At 35.6% G+C, this 21847-nt stretch overlaps 1 protein-coding gene across 1 annotated transcript in view; it reads right to left on the bottom strand.

The window, feature by feature from the left end:
- Positions 1-3370: 3370 nt before the first annotated feature.
- Positions 3371-21847, bottom strand: part of LOC107552683 (leucine-rich repeat and immunoglobulin-like domain-containing nogo receptor-interacting protein 3) — a 45719-nt gene continuing 27242 nt past the window's right edge. The window contains exons 2-5 of the mRNA XM_016234627.1: positions 9307-9802; positions 7871-8286; positions 6154-6517; positions 3371-4066 (exon numbers count right to left, since the gene is read on the bottom strand). Coding sequence (XP_016090113.1) covers positions 3503-4066; positions 6154-6517; positions 7871-8286; positions 9307-9774 — 1812 coding nt within the window. The 5' untranslated portion in view covers positions 9775-9802 and the 3' untranslated portion in view covers positions 3371-3502. The remainder of the gene's footprint in view (positions 4067-6153; positions 6518-7870; positions 8287-9306; positions 9803-21847) is intronic.

Below are 21847 nucleotides of genomic sequence, written 5' to 3'. Positions count from 1 at the left end.
ATAATTTTGTTTCTGGTGTCCTTTGACAGCTCTTTGGTCTTGGCCATGGTGGAGTTTGGAGTGTGACTGTTTGAGGTTGTGGACAGGTGTCTTTTATACTGATAACGAGTTCAAACAGATGCCATTAATACAGGTAACGAGTGGAGGACAGAGGAGCCTCTTAAAGAAGAAGGTACAGGTCTGTGAGAGCCAGAAATCTTGCTTGTTTGTAGGTGACCAAATACTTATTTTACCGAGGAATTTACCAATTAATTCTTTAAAAATCCTACAATGTGATTTTCTGGATTTTTTTTCTCATTTTGTCTCTCATAGTTGAGGTATACCTATGATGAAAATTACAGGCCTCTCTCATCTTTTTAAGTGGGAGAACTTGCACAATTGGTGGCTGACTAAATACTTTTTTGCCCCACTGTATATAGTTATATAGATGGTTTGCAGATTTGAATCTATACACATAAAATTGAGATTCTTAATTCTGGTATATATATGTGTGTGTGTGTGTGTTCCCTTTTCCAAATGTTCTTATGCATATATACTATATTACTTCCATTTAAAAACAGATTTTTAAAAAAGGTTCTGTCTAGTTCTACTCAAAGCCTCTGATAAACCGTCATTACTAACAGAAGACAACAATGCAACCTGAACGTAATGCCTAGATAATACATAAGAACTGTAACATTAACAAATCTTGTGGAGGACTATTGTAAAAAATATTTTTTTGCAGTTGTATATAAAACAAAGATTATTAGAGTGTTTGAAAAGAAAATACTATTTCAGTCTTTCTAGTTTCTACCTTACAATTTAAAGCTGCATTCTATGTGTTGCCATTTCTTTCTGATTGTTTGTGAAATTTACTAGTGAGTGAAAATTGCTGCTTGAAGTAAAAATAGGGCAATTTACTGTATACAATTCTAATTTGTTTTGCAGGTCTTTTACCTGAATTTTGCGTTGCATTGGGTTGTGTTTAGATTTAACAAAAATATTTATAATTTAAGACACTAACTATAGTTTTCATTAATATTTTGAATTAGTTCTTATATTTTTTATCTTAATTCTTTGCTAAAGTTTAGACAATTTTGTTGTGTAAATTTGTTTTAATTTTAAACAAATTTTTATTAGTTTTTTTGTTTATTTTCAAAACATGTCTATAGTTTTTATTCATTTTTATTTCAGTTTTAGTTTTAGTTATCAATTTAGACTAAATGAAAATGAAAAGTATTGCCTTGGCAACTAGATAAAAATGTTTTAGTTTTTCTAATTTTTTTAGATTCGTGTTTATTTTAAGTAACAAAATAATTTTTTTATGGATTTAGTTTAGTAGAATATACCAATGCCCACTAGTTAATGGCATCAAGAAAGTGATATCCAGCAGATTTGACTGTATTTGTCATATTGCACACACACTCCAGGACAGGTGAGTTTAAGTTAGAACATTCTTCATTTATGGCTCTTGTTGCTTATTGGTTAACTAATCTGTTTTCAACACCAGCGGCCGGTTAATAGATGTGCATGATGCACAGAACAAGTTAGTCCTAATCATTCTGGTTCTCAGTTTGTTAAAATTTAACAATGCGTTTTCTCAGAAACACTCCACGTTGAGCGGCTGTGGTGTTGAGAACAGGTTCTGTTGTTTCTGTTTAAAACACTAAAGAAAAGAAACAATTCAAAGTAGTACAAAAACACATTATAAACAAATGATGTGAAGATAATAAACACAGAATACCCTCTACAGTCAAAGACACATGGACTAGATGAGCGACATGATTTCATGTGCATCCGTGGTCACCAGCCAGGGACCCTCCCTCATTGAGACCCAGTCGGGGGGGATGATGGGAAATGACATGGGGGTTTGGACTGGGCAGGAGAAGCAGAGACGTTCACACACCGGCCGCCAAAAGTCAAAAGCGTCAGGACAAGAGAAAACCATGCATCATATCAGTGTGTGCATTATGGAGTCTATATCAATGATAATGTGCAATTCCACTGTATAGCTATTAGTGCATGTGAAACAGAAAATGAATTCACAGTGAAGCCAATGAATAAACAAATGCATCTTAATTGTGCATAAATGCCCTTATTAGTCATAAATGCATAATTGAGGCTGAGTAGAAAAATAAAATATGCAGTTATTGCAAACAGAAGATGATGCACTATTGCTGTAAACCTCATGTAAATATATGGCTCTAGTGTGTGTTTCTCAGCGTTCCTGACTTCTAGCCGATCCGACACTGATGCAGCCTCCCCCCATGAAGGCCAGCGGGTTGTCGGCGTGTGCATGGACCGAGGCTGACGAGGAGGATTGTGGGTAAGCGACCCCTCGTCAGTCCGGTCCAGGCTCATTAAAGCAAGAGCCGTGCAGCCAGAACACAAAGCTGGGCTTCCTAAACGTAGCGTTTTCTGGCTGACGGCGGCGCGGCCGGTGCATTTGTCCCAACTCACACAAGTGCTCATCGCAGAACCAGTAATGCTGGAATGACTCGTTTTGTGCTGGTTTGCATGTTTGTTTGTTCGATGCAGAATTCGATGCAAATTTACATGCCATTAATTTTTATAAGTCATCCGAAGATGACACTGTGGCTGTTTCTCGAATTGTAATTTTCTCTGTGTTTACCAGTCAACTGTGCATAAAACGAGTATTGAAAGTAAACGTATTATTAAATGCAGATCTGGGGTTTCCTAATTGACAAAAAGTGCAAAAAAGTCACTATTTGTTACTATATTTTTTAACCAGCAGCTGCAGCAGAAAGGCTGTGAGAACAAGGTCGCAGTGTTGTTATCGTTAACTAATATTATTTAATAAAGTACATGAACTGAAACAAAACATGTCTGATGTACAAGAAAAATACAAATAAAAAAACATTAAAAAGAAATACAACTGATTAAAACAAACAACAAAATTACTAAAACCAACTAAAATGTATCTCTATTATTATTATTATTGTTGTTATTATTATTATAATAATAAAGAGATAATAATATAGACAATAGTGATAATTACCTCGCTATATTAATTAAAAAAACTTTTAAAAAGCAGATTTATTTAAACTTGAACTAAAATCAAAATGAAAACAGAATTTAAAATAAAAACCAATTCAGTTTTAGCAGTTTAATAATTTCAACTGGAAAATATATGTATCAAAATATTTTTTTTGTAAAAAAAAAAACTACAAAAATGACTAGAATGGAATCTCTTTTTTACTAATATAAAACTGACTAATAAATAAATAAATAAAACAGACAAAAAGCCTACAGCAAAATTACTATAACTAAAATGAAAATAAAAACAGAAAATATAAAATCAAATCAAAAGCAAAATGAAAACAGAATCTAAAAATAAAAACCAGTTCATAAATATATAATCCTGTATTAATAGTACGGAAATAACACTGCGAGGTCGTCACGTTTCTGCGATCATGCGGCACGTGTATTTCTGTGATTCAGCACTGTGTGTGTTAGCGTTGGGCGTCTATGTTTCTCCCAGGGGGCCCCTGGCTGCGTGGTTTCATATCATCTTCATGTTGAACTTGCGCGTGCCTCCGGATGCGCCAGTGGTGGCGGGTCCCTCGGTCTTCCTGAAGGAATACTCCACGGTGAAGTTGTTCTTGCGCTGTCCTCGTCCGCGGCTCCACACGAACAGCAGCAGGAAGCAGAAGAGCACCACGCCCAGGAAAGTGATGCAGCCCATGGCCGTGGACACCAGGATGGTGGTTAAATCCAGCGTGAACTTGAGGAAAACGCGTGTGCTGTTGAGCCCGGTGTCATTGAAGTCCACCGCGTACAGCGAGCGGTTGGCGAAGAGCGCCGGATCCACCGGCTGGCCTTTGACGGTCAGCGTGGCGAAGTAGGTATCATTGCCGCCCGCATTGCTGGCGATGCAGAGGTATGTGCCGCTGTCTGTCACCTGCGCATAACGGATCTCCAGTGTCCCGCCAGGGAGAACCGTAATCCTGCCCTTGCTTTTGGAAGTGATCCTCCGTCTCTGCGGGGAAATCCAGATGATGACCGGAGTCGGTTCGCCTTCGGCGCGGCACAGGAACGACACCGGCTGGCCTTCGCGAGCCGTCACCTGTAAGGATGGGTGCCAAAACCGGTATTACAGTTTTTTCAACAGCTTACACGCTAGGGCTGCACGATAAATCACAATTGTCATGCGCATCTTGTCAGTGAAGCACGGTTCTGTGATCAGTAGTAAATCTCCATCCGAAGGCCAGAGAAACTCTAAATACGCCCCGCAGAAGAAATCCAGGAAATCCCTATCGCTGCAGCTGAATAAACAACTGCTTTCATTGATTCAACATGACTAATAAACACACGACTACAACAATATACGATTTATAGGAGTTCTTATTATAATTATTATTAAAATTTTCATTATAATAAAGTATACAATAATGCAATGCTAATCGACATAGCCTTTATCACTGCTTAGAATACTATGAAATATGTTGCGTGCCTTATTCTGTTTAAGTAGACATCTTACAGAAGGATTTATTTCAAACACTCGACTAATGTTATGCGAGTTAAGTGAGTTTGGAGTGAAAACGTTATTAAATGTGGTATTTTCATGTGCTTTCAGATGGAGCAGCATTTACTACACAGAGCCGTAGTTCACTGAGAAGCTATGCAAACTGCTTTCATTATTGCAAACGATTTCTTCGATTTCATAATCGCATGATTATATTGTCTGCAATTTTTTTTTGCGTAGCTTGTCAGTGAACTATGGCTCTGTGTTGTAAATGATGCTGAAAGCATATGATGGAGATTTACTACTGATCACAGAACCGGCTTTACTGACAAGATGCACATGACAATCGCATTCGATTAATCATGCAGCCCTATAAAACTTTGCCTCTTTTTTTCAAAACTTTACACACATGCCTCACATCTCTTGCAAAATGAAGCACCGCATTCAAAATATCACAAACACATCTCAAAAGCAAACATTTGCAAACACCTTTGCCATAATATTAATCCCTGTTAGATTTTTATGTTACATAGAGAATTGTGTGTTGTGTTTTGCAAAAAGTGTTTTATGAAATTGAAAAGTCGAAGGCTGAGAATTAGTGTAGCGTATGGTTTTGCAGATTTGGTGAGTGCTTCTGGTGTTTGAGTGTCAGGTTTCAGAAATTGTGTGACAAGTAAAGATTTTGTGTGAAAAAAACTGTAAATGGGCCCTGGAGCTAAATTATGAAAGACCGCTGTATCGATAAGCTCTGACGTTAAAGGGGTCTTCAGATGTAAAATTCACTTTTACATGTTGTTTGGACATAAATGTGTGTTGGCAGTGTGTGTACACAACCACCCTATAATGATAAAAATCATTTTCATCACTTTTTTTTTTTAAATCCCCCAAAATAATAAGCCCTTTCTCAGATCAAGCCATTCACAGATTCTGGCCTGATGTGCAGCATAACACAGACCCAGGCCCCTCCCACATCTGCTGATTGACCCTGGTGTTTTAGCATATACCCGCCCTGAGTGACTGTCATCAGTCCTCCATTGTTTCACCGCCGGAGCAGATGTAGACAAGAATGTCTCCTAAGCGATTGAGGTGTTCTGTTGTTGGATGTAATAATGAACAGCAGTCGTCATTTACTCCCGACATCTGAGCCGCTGAAGACGCAGTGGATTACGTTTGTTTCTGAAGGGAATGCTCCCCCGATCTACATAAATGCGTCTATGTTCGCGCAAATCATTCGTGATCCAGCCTCATCTACAGAAGAAGTGAATATAAGGTTTTTTATGAGTATAAGATTTTTTATCTTTTATTTAGAAAACAAGACTTAAAATCTTAAGTCATTTTACCTGTCAAGTAAATGCATCTTGATTCAAGAATGTTTAGATATTTACAAGACAAAAATACTAAGTAAGAATATGTTTGCAGTTTATATACAGTGGTGGCTAAAGTGATTAGAACAGTAGTATTTTCACCAGCTAAAAAAATGGTTTTAAGTCAGTTATTTCTATCTTTTGCTGTAGTGTGTCACTAGGAAATATCAGTTTACATTTCCAAACATTCATTTAGCCATTAAGAAAGTCATTTTTTGCAGTGTATATAATAAAAAGTACCAATAAGAATACAGTTAAAGTACCAGATCGATAAGCAGTATCGGTAATACTGTTAAAACCTTAACGATACCCATCACTGCTCACCTGCTGCAGCTTCCGGTTGCGGATCTTGGGCTTCTGGCAGGTGAAGTAGTCGAATAACGCTGAATCGGTGAACATGCTCAGCAGGTATCCCTGCACCTCCGGCGGTCCGGCGCACACCGGCATCTTCCCGTCGAAGTTTAGAGTGCGTCTGCGCTGCAGGATCCACAGCAGACGACAGTCGCAGGACAGCGGGTTTCCGTCCACACGAAGCGTCTCCAGGCTGTTGACCGAGTGGAAGGAGCTCTCCTCCAGAGTCACCAGATTGTTGTTGGACAGGTTCAGGACTCGGATCTGACGCAAACCTCCCAGAGAGTGAGGCTCCACGGTGAGCAGGTTGGTGCTGATCATGTGCAGCTCCTTCAGTCTGCAAAACAAGGACAGAATTATTATGACGACTGCAGTTAATGTGGTTTTATTGAGACGAATGTGACCCTGCAGCACAAAAGCAGTGTTAAGTCGCTGGGGGATATTTGTAGCAATAGCCAACAATACATTGTATGGGTCAAAATGATCGAGTTCTCTTTTATGCCAAAAATCATTAGGATAAGATCATGTTCCATAAAGATATTTTGTAAATTTCCTACCATGAATATTTCAAAACTTAATTTTTGATTAGTAATATGCATTGCTACTTGGACAACTTTAAAGGTGATTTTCTCAATATTTAGATTTTTTTGCACCCTCAGATTCCAGATTTTCAAATAGTTGTATCTCGGCCAAATATTGTCCTATCCTAACAAACCATACATCAATGGAAAGCTTATTTATTCAGCTTTCACGTGATGTATAAATCTCAATTTCGGAAAATTGAAACTTAAGACTGGTTTTGTGGTCCTGGGTCACAAATGTTTGACGTGAAGCACAGCACTCGGACAGGGACAGACCAAGTTTACAAATGCACAAATTATGGTGACTAAAGAATTGAAAGGTAGAAGAACCAATTAAACTGAACTGAGCTGGAGGTTGATGAACTGCCTTAAACTGAAAATTGAGTGTTTACTATTGTCCTTTTGCATTATTGACACACTATTTTCCTATTTAATACTGTAAAGCTGCTTTGACACAATCTGTATTGTTAAAAGCGCTATATAAATAAAGGTGACTTGACATGATCCTTCAGAATTTCAAAAAAATGACCCTTATGACTGGTTTTGTGGTCCAGGGTCACATTTATTAAAGCAATAAGCCCCAAGAAGCCGTGGTTTACAGTGAATTTATAACAGCTAAGAGGCATTGTTAAGCGTCGAGGGGAAGCGGAGTGCCTAAAACCCCCTTAGCTGTTATAAATTCACTGTAAACCATGGCTTCACGGGGCTTATTGCTTTTATAAAACGGTTATTCCATATACGTAGTATGGTTTCACAGAAAACAGAGCAAATAAAGTGTAATGATATTAATAAAAACAGTATTCTTCCACCAAACAATGTAGCTCCTCAGAAATGGTTGTGGTGCCGAGCAACACACAGAAGTAAACAAAGGTGTATGTTTGTAGAGTAATTTACAACAGCTTCGAACGCGGCTCAACCAATCAGAATCAAGGACCTGAACTATCCGTTTTATAATTTGAATTTGACATGTTAAAGTTATGTAATCCTGACAATAATCCCAATTTAAGCAGATGAAGCTGTACTTGCATCTTTAAAGATTCAGAAACTATTTTGACACGTTCACGGTCACATGACATGCAGGTAAACAAATAAAGCACACATAAACCGGCCTGATGAGGTCTCGAAAGGCCCAGGACTCGAGCGTGGAGATGGGATTGTAGGAGAGGTTCAGGGTCGTCAGATAAGCCAGGTTCCTGAAGGAGGCCGACGGCACCGAGCTGATGTTGGTGTTAGTGATGAAGAGCCAGGACAGATTGAGACCCTGGAAGCTCAGTGGCGAGATGAACTCCAGGTACGGCCAGCCGTCGATCTCCAGGCCTCTCAGCGCAGACAGCTTGCGGAAGTTCTGGTCCTCGAGGGCCGAGATGCTGAGGTGGCGCAGTCGCAGGGTGACGAGGTTACGCAGGTAAGACAGAGTTTGGCCGGATACGGACGTCAGGTTGCACCTCTCGATGGTCAGATCTTCCAGACCGATCAGTCCTGAGAAAGCCTTGTGAGAGATGTAGACCAGATCATTGTCACCCACCTGGAGAATGAGGACAGAAGCATTATTATAACTGCAATTAATGGAATTAATATTTTATTTTTTTACTGCATCATGTATTGCAATATATATATATATATATATATATATATGTGTGTGTGTGTGTTTGACCCTGCAGCACAAAAGCAGGGTTTCTGTACCAAATATTAAGTTCTATTTTTCTATTGTATCAAATACTTATTTCATGCAATAAAATGGAAATTAATTATTTAAAAATCATACAATGTGATTTTCTGGATTTTTTTTTTAGATTCTGTCTCTCACAGTTGAGGTGTACCTACGATGAAAATTACAGATCTCTCCATTCTTTGTAAGTGGGAAAACTTGAAAAATCGGCAGTGTATCAAATACTTATTTGCCCCACTGTACATATATATACGATACACACACACATAGAGTCATGTGAAAAAGTTAGGACACCCTATTGAATTCCATGGTTTTCTGTATCAGGACATAATAAAAAATTATCTGGTACCTGGCAGGTCTTAAAATTGGGAAAATAAATCCTCAGATGAACAGAATCACATGACATATCACGCCGTGCCATTATTTATCAAAAATAAAGCCAAGATAAAAAATAAAGGTGCTTAAAAGTTTCTTCACAGCGATGCCATAGGCATAGAAGAGCCATTTTTGGTTCCACAAAGAACCATTCAGTCAAAGAACCATCTCTTTTTATAATCTGAAGAACCTTCTTTCGCCACAAAGAAGCTTTTGTGAAACAGAAAGGTTCTTCAGATGTTAAAGGTTCTTTATGGAACCATTTAGACAGAAAGGGTCTTCTATGGCATCGTGAAGCACCTTTATTTTTAAGAGTGTATGCCTTTAATCTTTCTATTTTAAATATATTTTATAACGAGTGTGTTGTAGGTCTGTGTTTTATTGGTTGTTTTCTCCCCTCTTCCCACCCTCTACACTCCCACTTTTCCAGTTTTACACAATCTTTTCTGGAGTCTTTTTCAGAGCCGAGGTGTGAAACAGGGTGGGTTTCATGACACTAACCTCTAAGCTCTTGAGACTGCGCAGATCCTGGAAGGTGTAGTCCAGCAGGATGACGATCTTGTTCTCACTCAGGTCCAGTGTGGTGAGGTTGGCCAGCCGTGCGAAGGCTCCCATGGGCACGAGCTTCAGCTGGTTTCCTCTGAGTCTCAGCGTCCGCAGGGCCTGCAGGCTGGCGAAGGCATTGGGCTCCAGCGTGCTGATGAGGTTCTCGCTCAGATCCAGCTTCTCCAGATGCGGGTAAGGAGCCAGATCTCCCGGAGCCACCCAGCGCAAGCGGTTCCGGCTCAGGTCCAGCAGTCTGGTCTCTGTCGGGATGCCCTCCGGGACGCCGGATAGACGCTTGCGCTGGCAGGACACGGAGCGGAGCTGCGCCGCGCAGTCACAGCGAGGAGGGCAGCCTGCGCACGGGACGGCCGTCAGGGCCAGAACCAGCCACCGAAGCCAGCCCAGGCCCCATAATGAAGCCATGAGCCTCCCTCCACTTCACTCTACACACCTGACACCAAGAGAGGAGAATGAGGACAGATAGAGAGAGAGAGATTGTTATTGTTATTTTATTGTATTTATTTATTTCTCTCATTTATTACTAAATAAGTGTCTCCTTTTTTACTTTGGTGGTGTAATTATATTGTGTATTTTACACATCTAAAATGCTTTGGCAATACTGTAACACAAAATGTCATGCCAATAAAGCAACTTGAACTTGATCTAAAATATATAATATAACTATAAAAATGCTAGCAACATATCAATAATACCAAAAACATGCTAACAGTAACAACATGCTAATCATGTTAGAAAAAGGCAACGTGCTAATCATGCCAAAAACATTCTAATCATGCTAGCAACATGTTAACAACATGCTTATCATGCTAGAAATGTGCTAATCATGCTAAAACATGCCGGCAACATGGTAACAACATGTTAAATCATGCTAGTAATGTGCTAGCAAACATCTAAACCTGCTTCAAACGTTCAGGTTAGGCTTTCTCAAGCCAACTTCAAAGTTTGTTCACAAACTTTACTCATAGTTGCATATGACTGTCTAATGCAATGACATTCAGACGTTTTTAATAAGTACGCCTGAAGTGCCTAAATTATTTCCAATGATGCCAACCTAAAAACACACAAACGTTGTTTCGAATAGCCTCAAGCTGCGTTGTGCACACGACATGATAATTTCTCAGGCTTGCTGCACTCGTTCGTTAATCTGATCACGTAATCGCAGCAGGCCGGAGAATGTGCCTAGAAAACCGTCCCTGTAATGCCCATAAAAACTCAATGAGGCCAAGCGCCGACTGAATGCAAGTGGATGATTATGCATAACCTCCATTACATAAAAGCGGTTAATATCTGGCATGCCAGCAGTTTTTCATCTCCACGTAAGAGAAGAATTGACGCGACTGACTGGAAAAGCCAACAGCGCATACTAATACAGTGTTTATCAACCTCACATGTTCTGATAATAGGACAGGCTGCTGATGAATTGCACTGGGCTAGTGATATAACACTAATGCCAGGCTGAAAAAAGCCACAAGAAGAGGTAAGTGAAGACTCTGAAGGCCACATCAGACTGATCTTCATCACAACAATGACTGTGTCACAGGCTAGTATTAACAGAGTCATTCAGAACCCAATACAACACATAAACAACAGAGTCTGGAACATGTTTCTTATTTTCCAGGTCACAGTGTCTGTTTCAGCATTTCAGTCACAGGCCTCAAAATCAAAACTTACTTAATTTACTTTCTGGTCTTATTCCCAATGAACCACTTATAGTATGTTTGCTTTCAAAATGACATTCCTTTTAGCTGAAATCATCAAAACCTCTTAGTTTTCAAAACTACAAACAAATACATACAAATTCTAGTATGATATTCACACTTTTCATGAGTGCATCTACACTGAAAAAAATGCATTCATAAATCAAAGACATTCATAAAATGCATTCATAAAATGCATTCATAAATCAAACACATTCATAAATCAGAATATATATTTACTTGAGGTGATCAAAATTCAGTGACTTTACACAAAAAAAGAATAAAAAAATGTAAATGAGCCAGAAACATCATCTTAATTTAAAGCAAAAATTTACTTTTTCTTGTTTAAAGCATAAACTAGGTACATTTTCAGAAAGCAAGACTTAACATTTTAATTCAGTTTGCTTTTGAATTCAATCCAACTTGATTTAAGAGTTTTAGGTATAATGAAAAACACGTCAAATGTACAAAAACAATATTTTTTCAGTCTCATATTTATTTGTCTTGTTGAATATCATGTTATATATTAAAAATGTCACAGTTTTATATAAGTAAAGTCGCTTTGTTGCAAAGTTATTATAGTTAACTAAAACCATACAAAAAACAACAACATATTACTTGAAATAAAATAAATGTTAACTTAAATATATATACAGTGGGGAAAAAAAGTATTTAGTCAGCCACCAATTGTGCAAGTTCTCCCACTTAAAAAGATGAGAGAGGCCTGTAATTTTCATCATAGGTATACCTCAACTATGAGAGACAAAATGAGAAAAAAAAATCCAGAAAATCACATTGTAGGATTTTTAAAGAATTTATTTGCAAATTATGGTGGAAAACAAGTATTTGGTCAATAACAAAATTTCATCTCAATACTTTGTTATATACACTTTGTTGGCAATGACAGAGGTCAAACATTTTCTGTAAGTCTTCACAAGGTTTTCACTACATATACACATATATGTGTGTGTATGTGTGTGTTTACTAAAATGGACAAAAACACACAAAACAAATTACTAAAATTTCACCTTACATTTGATCTAAAATTAAAATCAAAACAGAAAATATAAAAATAAAACTGATTCAAAATATTAATATAAACTACAATAATATCTCAATGATACTAAAATAACACTGTTCTGTTGTCATGTTGACTTGATGTACAGCTCAGTAATTATCGTTAGTTTATTATTATTAATATTTGAAAAGGGATCATGTACAATTTTAACATAAATGTTTCCATTTCATGCATTGTACCAAATTTAGCCAATGGCTAGTTTTCATCCGCGGTCCCTTGGCAGGTAATCATAATCACAGATAAACATAAGAACAAAACAACAAGCACATTTAATTAAATCATTTTAAATAACATTTAATATTTAACCCGTTACTCCTTGTATTAATACTCTAGTGAAGTGACTGATTTTGCTGTAAGTGAGATCAATTCCAGATTGAACAAGGTAAATATATCAGCTCAGCTAAGCTGGCTGTAACGGGCAGATTTAATCAGGTTAGTTGATATCAGCGGGAGTGCGTGCTACTAAATTACATGGCTGCGGCTTGTTTTTCTGTTTTTTCCTGCACTGGCACACAGTTAAAGGTTGAGTCACTGGGCGCAGAGCCACTGCGTTTGGATACAGAAGCGAGGATTTCAGCCAAGAGCGTCTCATCTTCACGCCGGCCAAAGTCAAACAGTGTGTGGGTCTGGAAACAGCACAGCAGTCTTTGAATCGCATTAAACCTCCATCTGATGCACTTATAGAGGTTACAGGGTGGAGTGAGATATTCCTCTGATGCCATAATAGATGTTAACAAAATCATAAATCAAATGAAAAAGAAAAAAATCCAGTATTTACAGTAATTGGTTGTTTGGAATGAAATACCAGCTTCGAACTTACTGAATACTACATAGTATGTACTGTAAATGTAAAATGTACACTGTACGAAATCAGAAGTTGAGAAAACTGAAAAACTTGAGGCAATTAGCTTCAGGACTTTTTATGGAAAAACTGCTGTATGAACTTAATTGAAATCTGTGCTTTCAGCAAACATGATACTGTTAAGCATAATCATGTTTTTACTCGCAGATCCAAGTTCAAAAAAACTTTGCATATTTACACAGTGGAGTTAAGGCTGCTCAGTGCCTGCTCGAAATCCAGCATAAAGATATGTAAAGGCATGCAAAATTCAATGTAAAAGTCAGACTAAATTGTTGCATTTGCTGTGGAAATACAACATTCAGATGCACTTCTGTGCCACCTTTGCAGTGTGATTTGGCTGAGCGTTAACATCAATAGTGACGTAGAACTTTCTTAAGGTGTCTTTACACAGTTAAGGCTGCTCTGTGCCAGCTTAAAATTCTGTATAAAGATGCAATGCCGCATAAAAGCCAGACTAAATTGTTGTGGAAATGTATTTATGCCACCTCTGAGCAGCATTAAACAGTCTGTGTAAAGACATCTAAATGCCACTTCTCAAGCGCTTCTGTGCCACCTTTGCGGTGTAAATTTGTCTGAGCATTAACATTAATAGTGATATATATCTTTAAGGCATCTTTACACAACAGAGTTAAGGCTGCTCTGTTCCTGCTCAAGACATGGCATAAAGACATGTAAAAGCACGTAAAATTCAGTGTAAACGCCAGACTGCCAATTTGTGCCGATCCTGACCCACATCAGTCCCTCGTATCAAAGTGTACAGTTGTAAATGCTGTGGAAATGCATTTATGCCACCTCTGAGCAGCATTAAACAGTCTGTGTAAAGACACCTAAATGCCACTTCTGAAGCGCTTCTGTGCCACCTTTGCAGTTTAATGTGGCTGAGCATTAACTAATAGTGACTTTATACACTAATATATAATAGGTGTCTTTACACAGCTGAGTTAAGGCTGCTCTGTGCCTGCTCAAAATCCAGTGTAAAGATGCAGTGCTGCATAAAAGCCAGACTAAATTATGACTGCTCAGACCCCCAACAGCCCCTAAGTGTCAAAGTATACAGATGTAATTGCTGTGTAAATGCATTTATGCCACCTCTGAGCAGCATTAAACTGTCTGTGTGTTAGACACTTAAATGCCACTTTAGAAGCGCTTCTGTGCCACCTTTGTGGTTTCAAATGTGTCTGAGCATTACCGTTACATAACTGTGATGTAGAACTTTAAGGCTTCTTTACACAGCTGAGTTAAGGCTGATCTGTGCCTGCTCAAGATACAGCATAAAGACTTGTAATAGCATGCAAAGTTCAGTAAAGTTCATGTAAAATTTATTACACTTCAGAAGCGCTTACTCTGTGCTACCTTTGCAGTGTAAAGTTGGCATTAGTTTATCTTGTCTATGCATTTGTTTAGCAAACTTGTAATAGCATGCAAAGTTCAGTATAAAATCAAGACAAAATTATGCCGGCTCTGACCCACCTCAACTCTAAATCGTAAATACATTTATGCCACCTTTTAGCCTGTGTAAAACCCCTTAAATGCCACTTCAGAAGCGCTTACTCTGTGCTACCTTTGCAGTGTAAAGTTGGCATTAGTTTATCTTGTCTATGCATTTGTTTAGCAAATTGAAAAGCTTACAGAGATTTATTTCTATACATCAAAACAGTTGTATATACTGCAACAACTGGGAAGAAACCTCACTGAAGAGAACATTAATCACTGCTGCACACATACACGCAAGTAAAGAAATAAATATCAAAAACTCGATTGCTATTTATTGTTAAAAACTGTGGTTACAAATTCTAAACTATAGTATTGCACAGCTGTTTGATTGTTTATATCATCACAAAATGTAACTGTATTATCATCCAGTTCTAATTTGCTAAATGCGACTATAAGGCATGAAGATGTTAAGATATTATAAATATTCACATCAAGACTTTCTGCAAAGCTGCTTCAAACTTAATGGCCTAAAAATGGACTTTAATTTTTGTATGCAATAACGACTTTTTCTACATTCGATAATTCAACCAACCTTTAAAATAGAGTTGACTGGAGATTTTTTGAGTGTAAGTGAAACATTAAGCATTATACATATAAACAGTAACCATTGATGCATGCATAATTCAATGCAATTATTATTTGAGAAATTATTAAATTTTAAAATCACATTTTTAACAGTGAAAATGTAAAAAAAAAAACTGCTGTAATTGCTCAAGGTTTATTGTGTCAGACTGCAACAGAAGGTCAAATCAAGCTTGCTGCATTGTGGGATGCAATACTGCAGTGCAAAAACATGCTTTATTTTATGCTTTCCACAAATATCATACACAAAATCAATGCAGGGTTATAAAGAAATGTCTTCTAATGTAAACGCACACAGAGCAGCTGATGGTGCTTTTATCAGTGACACAAATGCAGATCTCATGCATTGTGATGCTCGTGTGGGAGGACGAGAAACACAGATTTACTGTGTATCAGCGCTTTGGTTTACAGAAAGAGCATCAAACTGTGTGTGTAATGCTAATGCCATCATGTACTGACATTAAGAAGTAAAAAAATAGCCAAACACAAACATGTCAGAGAGAGAAAACGCAAGGATTTATTTCACTGGCATTCACCACAGGGCATTTCTATCCGTCCGTCTTCTAATTCATGACCTTTCTGCGTAAAGCCTGGACTCAGCAGCCTGGGGAAGATCACACTTTAGTGCTGAACATGAAACACAGGCTTTTAAAACACATGATGACCGTGACACGCCAAACTACTGTACCAATCCACCTGATGCCTTTCATTTGGCGGACATTAAAAGGAGTGAAAAATCATTGCCTAGCAACCAGTTCTGGATTTATTATGCATGCATATTAATTGTAAATAATTCAAAAATAAAATAAATTAAAAATTTTAATAAAATAAACAAAAAATTGTAATGAAATATTAAATAAATATATATAAAAAAACAAATATACATACATAATAATTCAACCATAAATGCTAATTCAATAATATAATGATTTTAAATTACTATTAGTAATTTTACTGACGGTAAAATACAGTGTTATATCCTGACAAAAATGTGAAAATGTGCCAAAATGTGCAAACTTGAATAAAAACGAAGGCTAGCACTTAAAACAATTTCCCCCTACAATCAGATAAAGTTCAACCAAACATGTTTTCTAAAAATTAATATTGAAATGTCTGTTATGTGACGACCGCAAGGTCTTTTTTTACCATAAATCTTCAGCTCTTAGTTCAGTTCTCTGGATGCTGGTTTAGCGAGGCTGTTTTCTGAACTCCGTTCACGTCCTAAAAATAGAGCGGCTGGCACTCGTGGTCTTTCACACGGAGACGCAGAAGAGCCGCGGGTGTTTTGGCTGTTTGTCGGAGTCTCGCGGCCCCAGCGAACGCGCTTGCGAGCCCAAAAACACACACCAGCTTCAGCATGTTAATTAGTTGACTCATTCATAACAAAGCCGTTTCATTTGTGTTAACAGAGCAGATAAGAGACCTTCATTAGATCGAGAAACACTTACTGAATTGCAAATTGGACTGAAATGGAATTGAATGTTTGCATTGGCTGAGAGGGATTTTCTGAGTGGGGTCAAAGGTTAAAGAGCTTTAGCAAGTGAGACATTGCAATGTTTAAGGCACATCTAGTGTCACCCTCAAAGACCGTTCAAAAATAAATCAATATAAAAATAAAATTTAAAAGCATAAATAAAAATTAAATGAAGAAAAAATTGTAAAAACCTAAAAAGGATAAAAAATATATAAACCAAATAAAATAAATAAAACAAATGTAAATAACACACAAACACATATACAGTGGGGCAAAAAAGTATTTAGTCAGCCACCAATTGTGCAAGTTCTCCCACTTAAAAAGATGAGAGAGGCCTGTAATTTTCATCATAGGTATACCTCAACTATGAGAGACAAAATGAGAAAAAAAATCCAGAAAATCACATTGTAGGATTTTTAAAGAATTAATTGGTAAATTCCTCAGTAAAATAAGTATTTGGTCACCTACAAACAAGCAAGATTTCTGGCTCTCACAGACCTGTAACTTCTTCTTTAAGAGGCTCCTCTGTCCTCCACTCGTTACCTGTATTAATGGCATCTGTTTGAACTTGTTATCAGTATAAAAGACACCTGTCCACAACCTCAAACAGTCACACTCCAAACTCCACCATGGCCAAGACCAAAGAGCTGTCAAAGGACACCAGAAACAAAATTGTAGACCTGCACCAGGCTGGGAAGACTGAATCTGCAATAGGTAAGCAGCTTGGTGTGAAGAAATCAACTGTGGGAGCAATTATTAGAAAATGGAAGACATACAAGACCACTGATAATCTCCCTCGATCTGGGGCTCCACGCAAGATCTCACCCCGTGGGGTCAAAATGATCACAAGAACTGTGAGCAAAAATCCCAGAACCACACGGGGGGACCTAGTGAATGACCTGCAGAGAGCTGGGACCAAAGTAACAAAGGCTACCATCAGTAACACACTGCGCCGCCAGGGACAAAGCATCACATGACTTCACAAGCCCTGATATACAGCTCAAGTAATATGAACTACTGTTATGATCCACAATATGTTTCTCAGAATAAATCACTGGTTTAAATGACATTAGGGTGAGCATGTGACTGAATTACGTAGTTTTGTTCCTCAAAAACTGATCTGAATGCAGTTCTGTTCCTCAGGCGGCGGATCAGCGGAGGAAAGCGTGTCTCGCCGCGAGGCTCCTGAGCGCTCTGTGATTTATGAGGAGGGTCAGCGCACTGCTATCACATCACACGTGGCCCCGGGGCCCGGAGCCCACACACACACACACACAGAGAGAGAGAGAGAGAGAGGATGTGCCATCAGTATCACTATCAATGGAGCGAGAAACACGAGATGCCAAACAAGCAGAAACAGATTGAGCCGTGTTTCTGCTTCAGCACAGCGACATTGGTGACATTATCATAGCTCTGTTGCTGACCTTTTAGAGACTACAGTTTGTCACGCTTTAAAAAATAAAAATCTAATTAAATAAAATAAAAAAATGATAACAATATAATTTAAAAATAATAAACAAATAAATTATAAGATATTAACAGTTAAAAATGAAAACAATATAATTGAAAAAGAATAAACAAATATATTATAAAATATTAACATAGTTAAAAATAAAAATGAAAACAATATAATTGAAAAATAATAAACAAAATTAATTATAAAATATTAACAAAGTTAAAAATAAAAATGAAAACAATATAATTAAAAAATAATAAACTAATAAACAAATAAATGATAAAATATTAACATAATTAAAAATAAAAATGAATACAATATAATTTAAAAATAATAAACAAATAAATTATAAAATATTAACAAAGTTAAAAATAAAAATGAAAACAATATAATTTAAAAATAATAAACAAATAAATTATAAAATATTAACAGTTAAAAATAAAAATGAAAACAACATAATTGAAAAATAATAAACAAATTATAAAATATTAACAGTTAAAAATAAAAATGAAAACAATATAATTGAAAAAGAATAAACAAATAAATTATAAAATATTAACAGTTAAAAATAAAAATGAAAACAATATAATTGAAAAAGAATAAACAAATAAATTATGAAATATTAACAAAGTTAAAAATAAAAATGAATAAAAATAATAATAAAAATAATAATTATAAAATATTAACAAAGTTAAAAATAAAAATTAAAACAATATAATTTAAAAATAATAAACAAATAAATGATAAAATATTAACAAAGATAAAAATAAATAAAAAATAAAATATTTAACAAATAATAAAAATAAATGATAACAAATAGTCATATTTTAAAATAGTTTAATAATAATAATAATAATTAAATGATAGTAAAAATAAATTAAACAAATTAAAACCATGTAAAAATAATATAATAAAAATACAATTTATGGGATAAAACAATAAACATTTCCATCATGTGGTGTTTTGTAGCTCGTGTCACAGATATTGGAAGTGAAACTCTCTTCACAAAGCAGTGCATGCTGAACTAAAGTCACTATTGCAGCACAAAATGAATGAATGAATAAATAAACCGGCGGCTCAAACGCAGAAGCAAACAGAATCTATAACAACCTAAACACAGTCTTCATGAGACGCAGACATCACTACTGAGCTTGTACTGTTTTGGGGAATAATTACCGTTCAGATCCCATTGTGACAAGCGTCCTGCGCTCCCTAAAGAGACAAATAACCCCGTGACACTCAAACCAACCCTCCGAGATGCTGTCTATCTAGTGAGCTGCTTGACATAGACAGCATCCTAAGCACACTGGAGCTTGATTTGGAAGCAACTCTCAGCTGTGCGTCAAACAAACAGTGCTACTTCAAATGTGTTTACTATCAACATTTCTCCTGCCTCGTGTTGCATTGATTTTTTCGACTCGATGCAGTGCATTCTGGGATTGAGTACAGCTTATTTCCTGAATACAATGCTAAGTGCAGACAGTTTACTGCCTTAGCGCATAGTATGCAGTGAACAGTTTCAAACAGTAGTGTGCTACATTGTCACATGACCTTATCATGATGTGTGAGATATTAACTTGTAAATAAAAACTGACTTTTGAATATTTTTAATATTTTTGTGTGTAAAAATGTATTTTGACAGTCTGATAAATCAAATAAGACTGAATAATAATAACAGTACATCATTTATTACAAATTATAATAATTAACCATTTATTTATCATTAACAATATTAATAATTACAAACATATCTATTAATATCATTATAATAATATTCATATTAATAATAATTAGTATATGCATTATATATTATAGCTATTATTATTAACAAAAAACACCATAAACATTATGATTATTATTAATAATAATAAAATATAGATTATTTAAAAATAATAATTACAACATTTATTGTTATCATTAATAAAAAATAACAATAATAAAACATAAATTATTTTCATGAACAATAAAATAAATAATAATAATTATTATTATAATAAAAAATGTATTATTGTTATTAACAACAACATATATTTTTATAATAATAATAATAATATGTTGTTGTTGTTAATAATAATAATAAAATATTTATTTGAATTATTTAAAAATAATACATTAAATAATTTATTGTTATCATCAACTAAACAACAACTACAAACTCATATATTATGAATATTAATTAAATAATACTAATAATACAATAATTTAATGCTGTTGTTAATAAGAAACATATTATTAGTGTTTTTAATATTCATATTAACATTATTAGCAGTATTAATAAATGACATCTCTGATTTCTTTGACACACATGCACATGCTGAGCAGTGTTTGGAGGAGAGAGTCAGTAATATTCATCAGGAAGTGGATCACTGAGTTCATTGTGTAGAAATGTTGGATCTAGTGTGTACTGCAGCACAGTCACCTGTTCCACACGCTGTACACTACTAACACACTTCTGAAACACAGCAACTTGATACATTGTATTCTATTGTATGTTATGCATTCCACTTAATGTTACTAAATGAACACACACTCTCAGAAAAAAAGGTACAAAAGCTGTCACTGGTGCAGTACCTTTTCAAAAGGTACCCTTTTGTACCTTTTAGGCACTAATATGTACACTTTAGGCACTAATATGTACCTTTTAGGCACTAATATGTACACTTTAGGTACAAGGGTGTGCCTTTTGAAAAGGTACTGCACCAGTGACAGCTTTTGTACCTTTTTTCCAAAGACATAAAATGCTGCAGTATACACTGTTTATTATGACACTAAAACTTCTGCATCAAACAAAAGTGCGAAAAGTGTAAAAGAGCCATTACTGGATGTACAGCACGAGATAGTTATGTAAAACACGACAAAATACAGAAATCACGATCTGCTTCTAAAACAATTCTTGATTTAAATTTTTTAGAAATTACTCAGTTTACCATCCTTGAATCACATTTGCACATTTTAAAAATAGAAATTATACATAGATTTAAATATTTTTAATAATAATTGCATTTTTTGCAACAATTACAAAATTACAATTACAAAAAAGTTTTTTTTAATAATGCATTTTTTTTAAATAATTACAAATTAATAATAAATCAAAAATATTTTAAATAATTAAAAATTTCAAAAATCATTACAGATTAATAATAAAAAATATAATAATAATTACAAAGGAATAATATATCATTTGAAAAATAATTACAAATGAATAAATCAAAAAATATTTTTTAAAACTAATTACAAACTTGTTACAAATGTTACAAATTAATAATAAATAAAAATAATTAAATATTTTAAAATTAATTACAAATTAAATTAATCAAATTTGAAAAATTACTAATTAAAATGATCGTATGTTAAGACTTCTTAACTAAATTAAGCTTAAAAATATACAAGAAAATAATGTGAAACATTTAAAGGGGACCAAAGATACAAAGTGCTTTCAGTATCCGAAAGTATTCCAGACGAGTGAAAAGTTCTCTGCATTATTGCTGTTTGATTATTATTGATGATGATGATGTCACTGACAGCGGCAGCTCTGATAGGCTGCATTCACACTGAAGCACAGATCTGTTTGAACACATCAGATGTTTTGTCCTGTCCTGTGTTTACATTCATTTCATATCATAAAAGCATTTGGATTTGCGAGTGCTTTTGCAGTAGCTGCTGACACAGAGTGTGTGTCTATGTGGGTGTGTATGTGTGTGTGTGTGTGTGTGTCTATGTGTGTGTGTGTGTCTGTGTGTGAGAGTGTGTGTGTGTGAGTGAGAGAGAGTGTGTGTGTGTGAGTTTGTGTGTGTGTGTGTTTATGAGTGTGTGTGTGTGTGTGTGTGTGTCT

This window comes from Sinocyclocheilus grahami, unplaced genomic scaffold (genome assembly GCF_001515645.1).
Source record: "Sinocyclocheilus grahami isolate Dianchi unplaced genomic scaffold, SAMN03320097.WGS_v1.1 scaffold456.1, whole genome shotgun sequence".
In the NCBI taxonomy this organism is placed as follows: domain Eukaryota; kingdom Metazoa; phylum Chordata; class Actinopteri; order Cypriniformes; family Cyprinidae; genus Sinocyclocheilus; species Sinocyclocheilus grahami.
The sequence above is the reverse complement of the archived record's forward strand: the minus strand, read 5'-3'. Positions and strand labels throughout refer to the sequence as shown.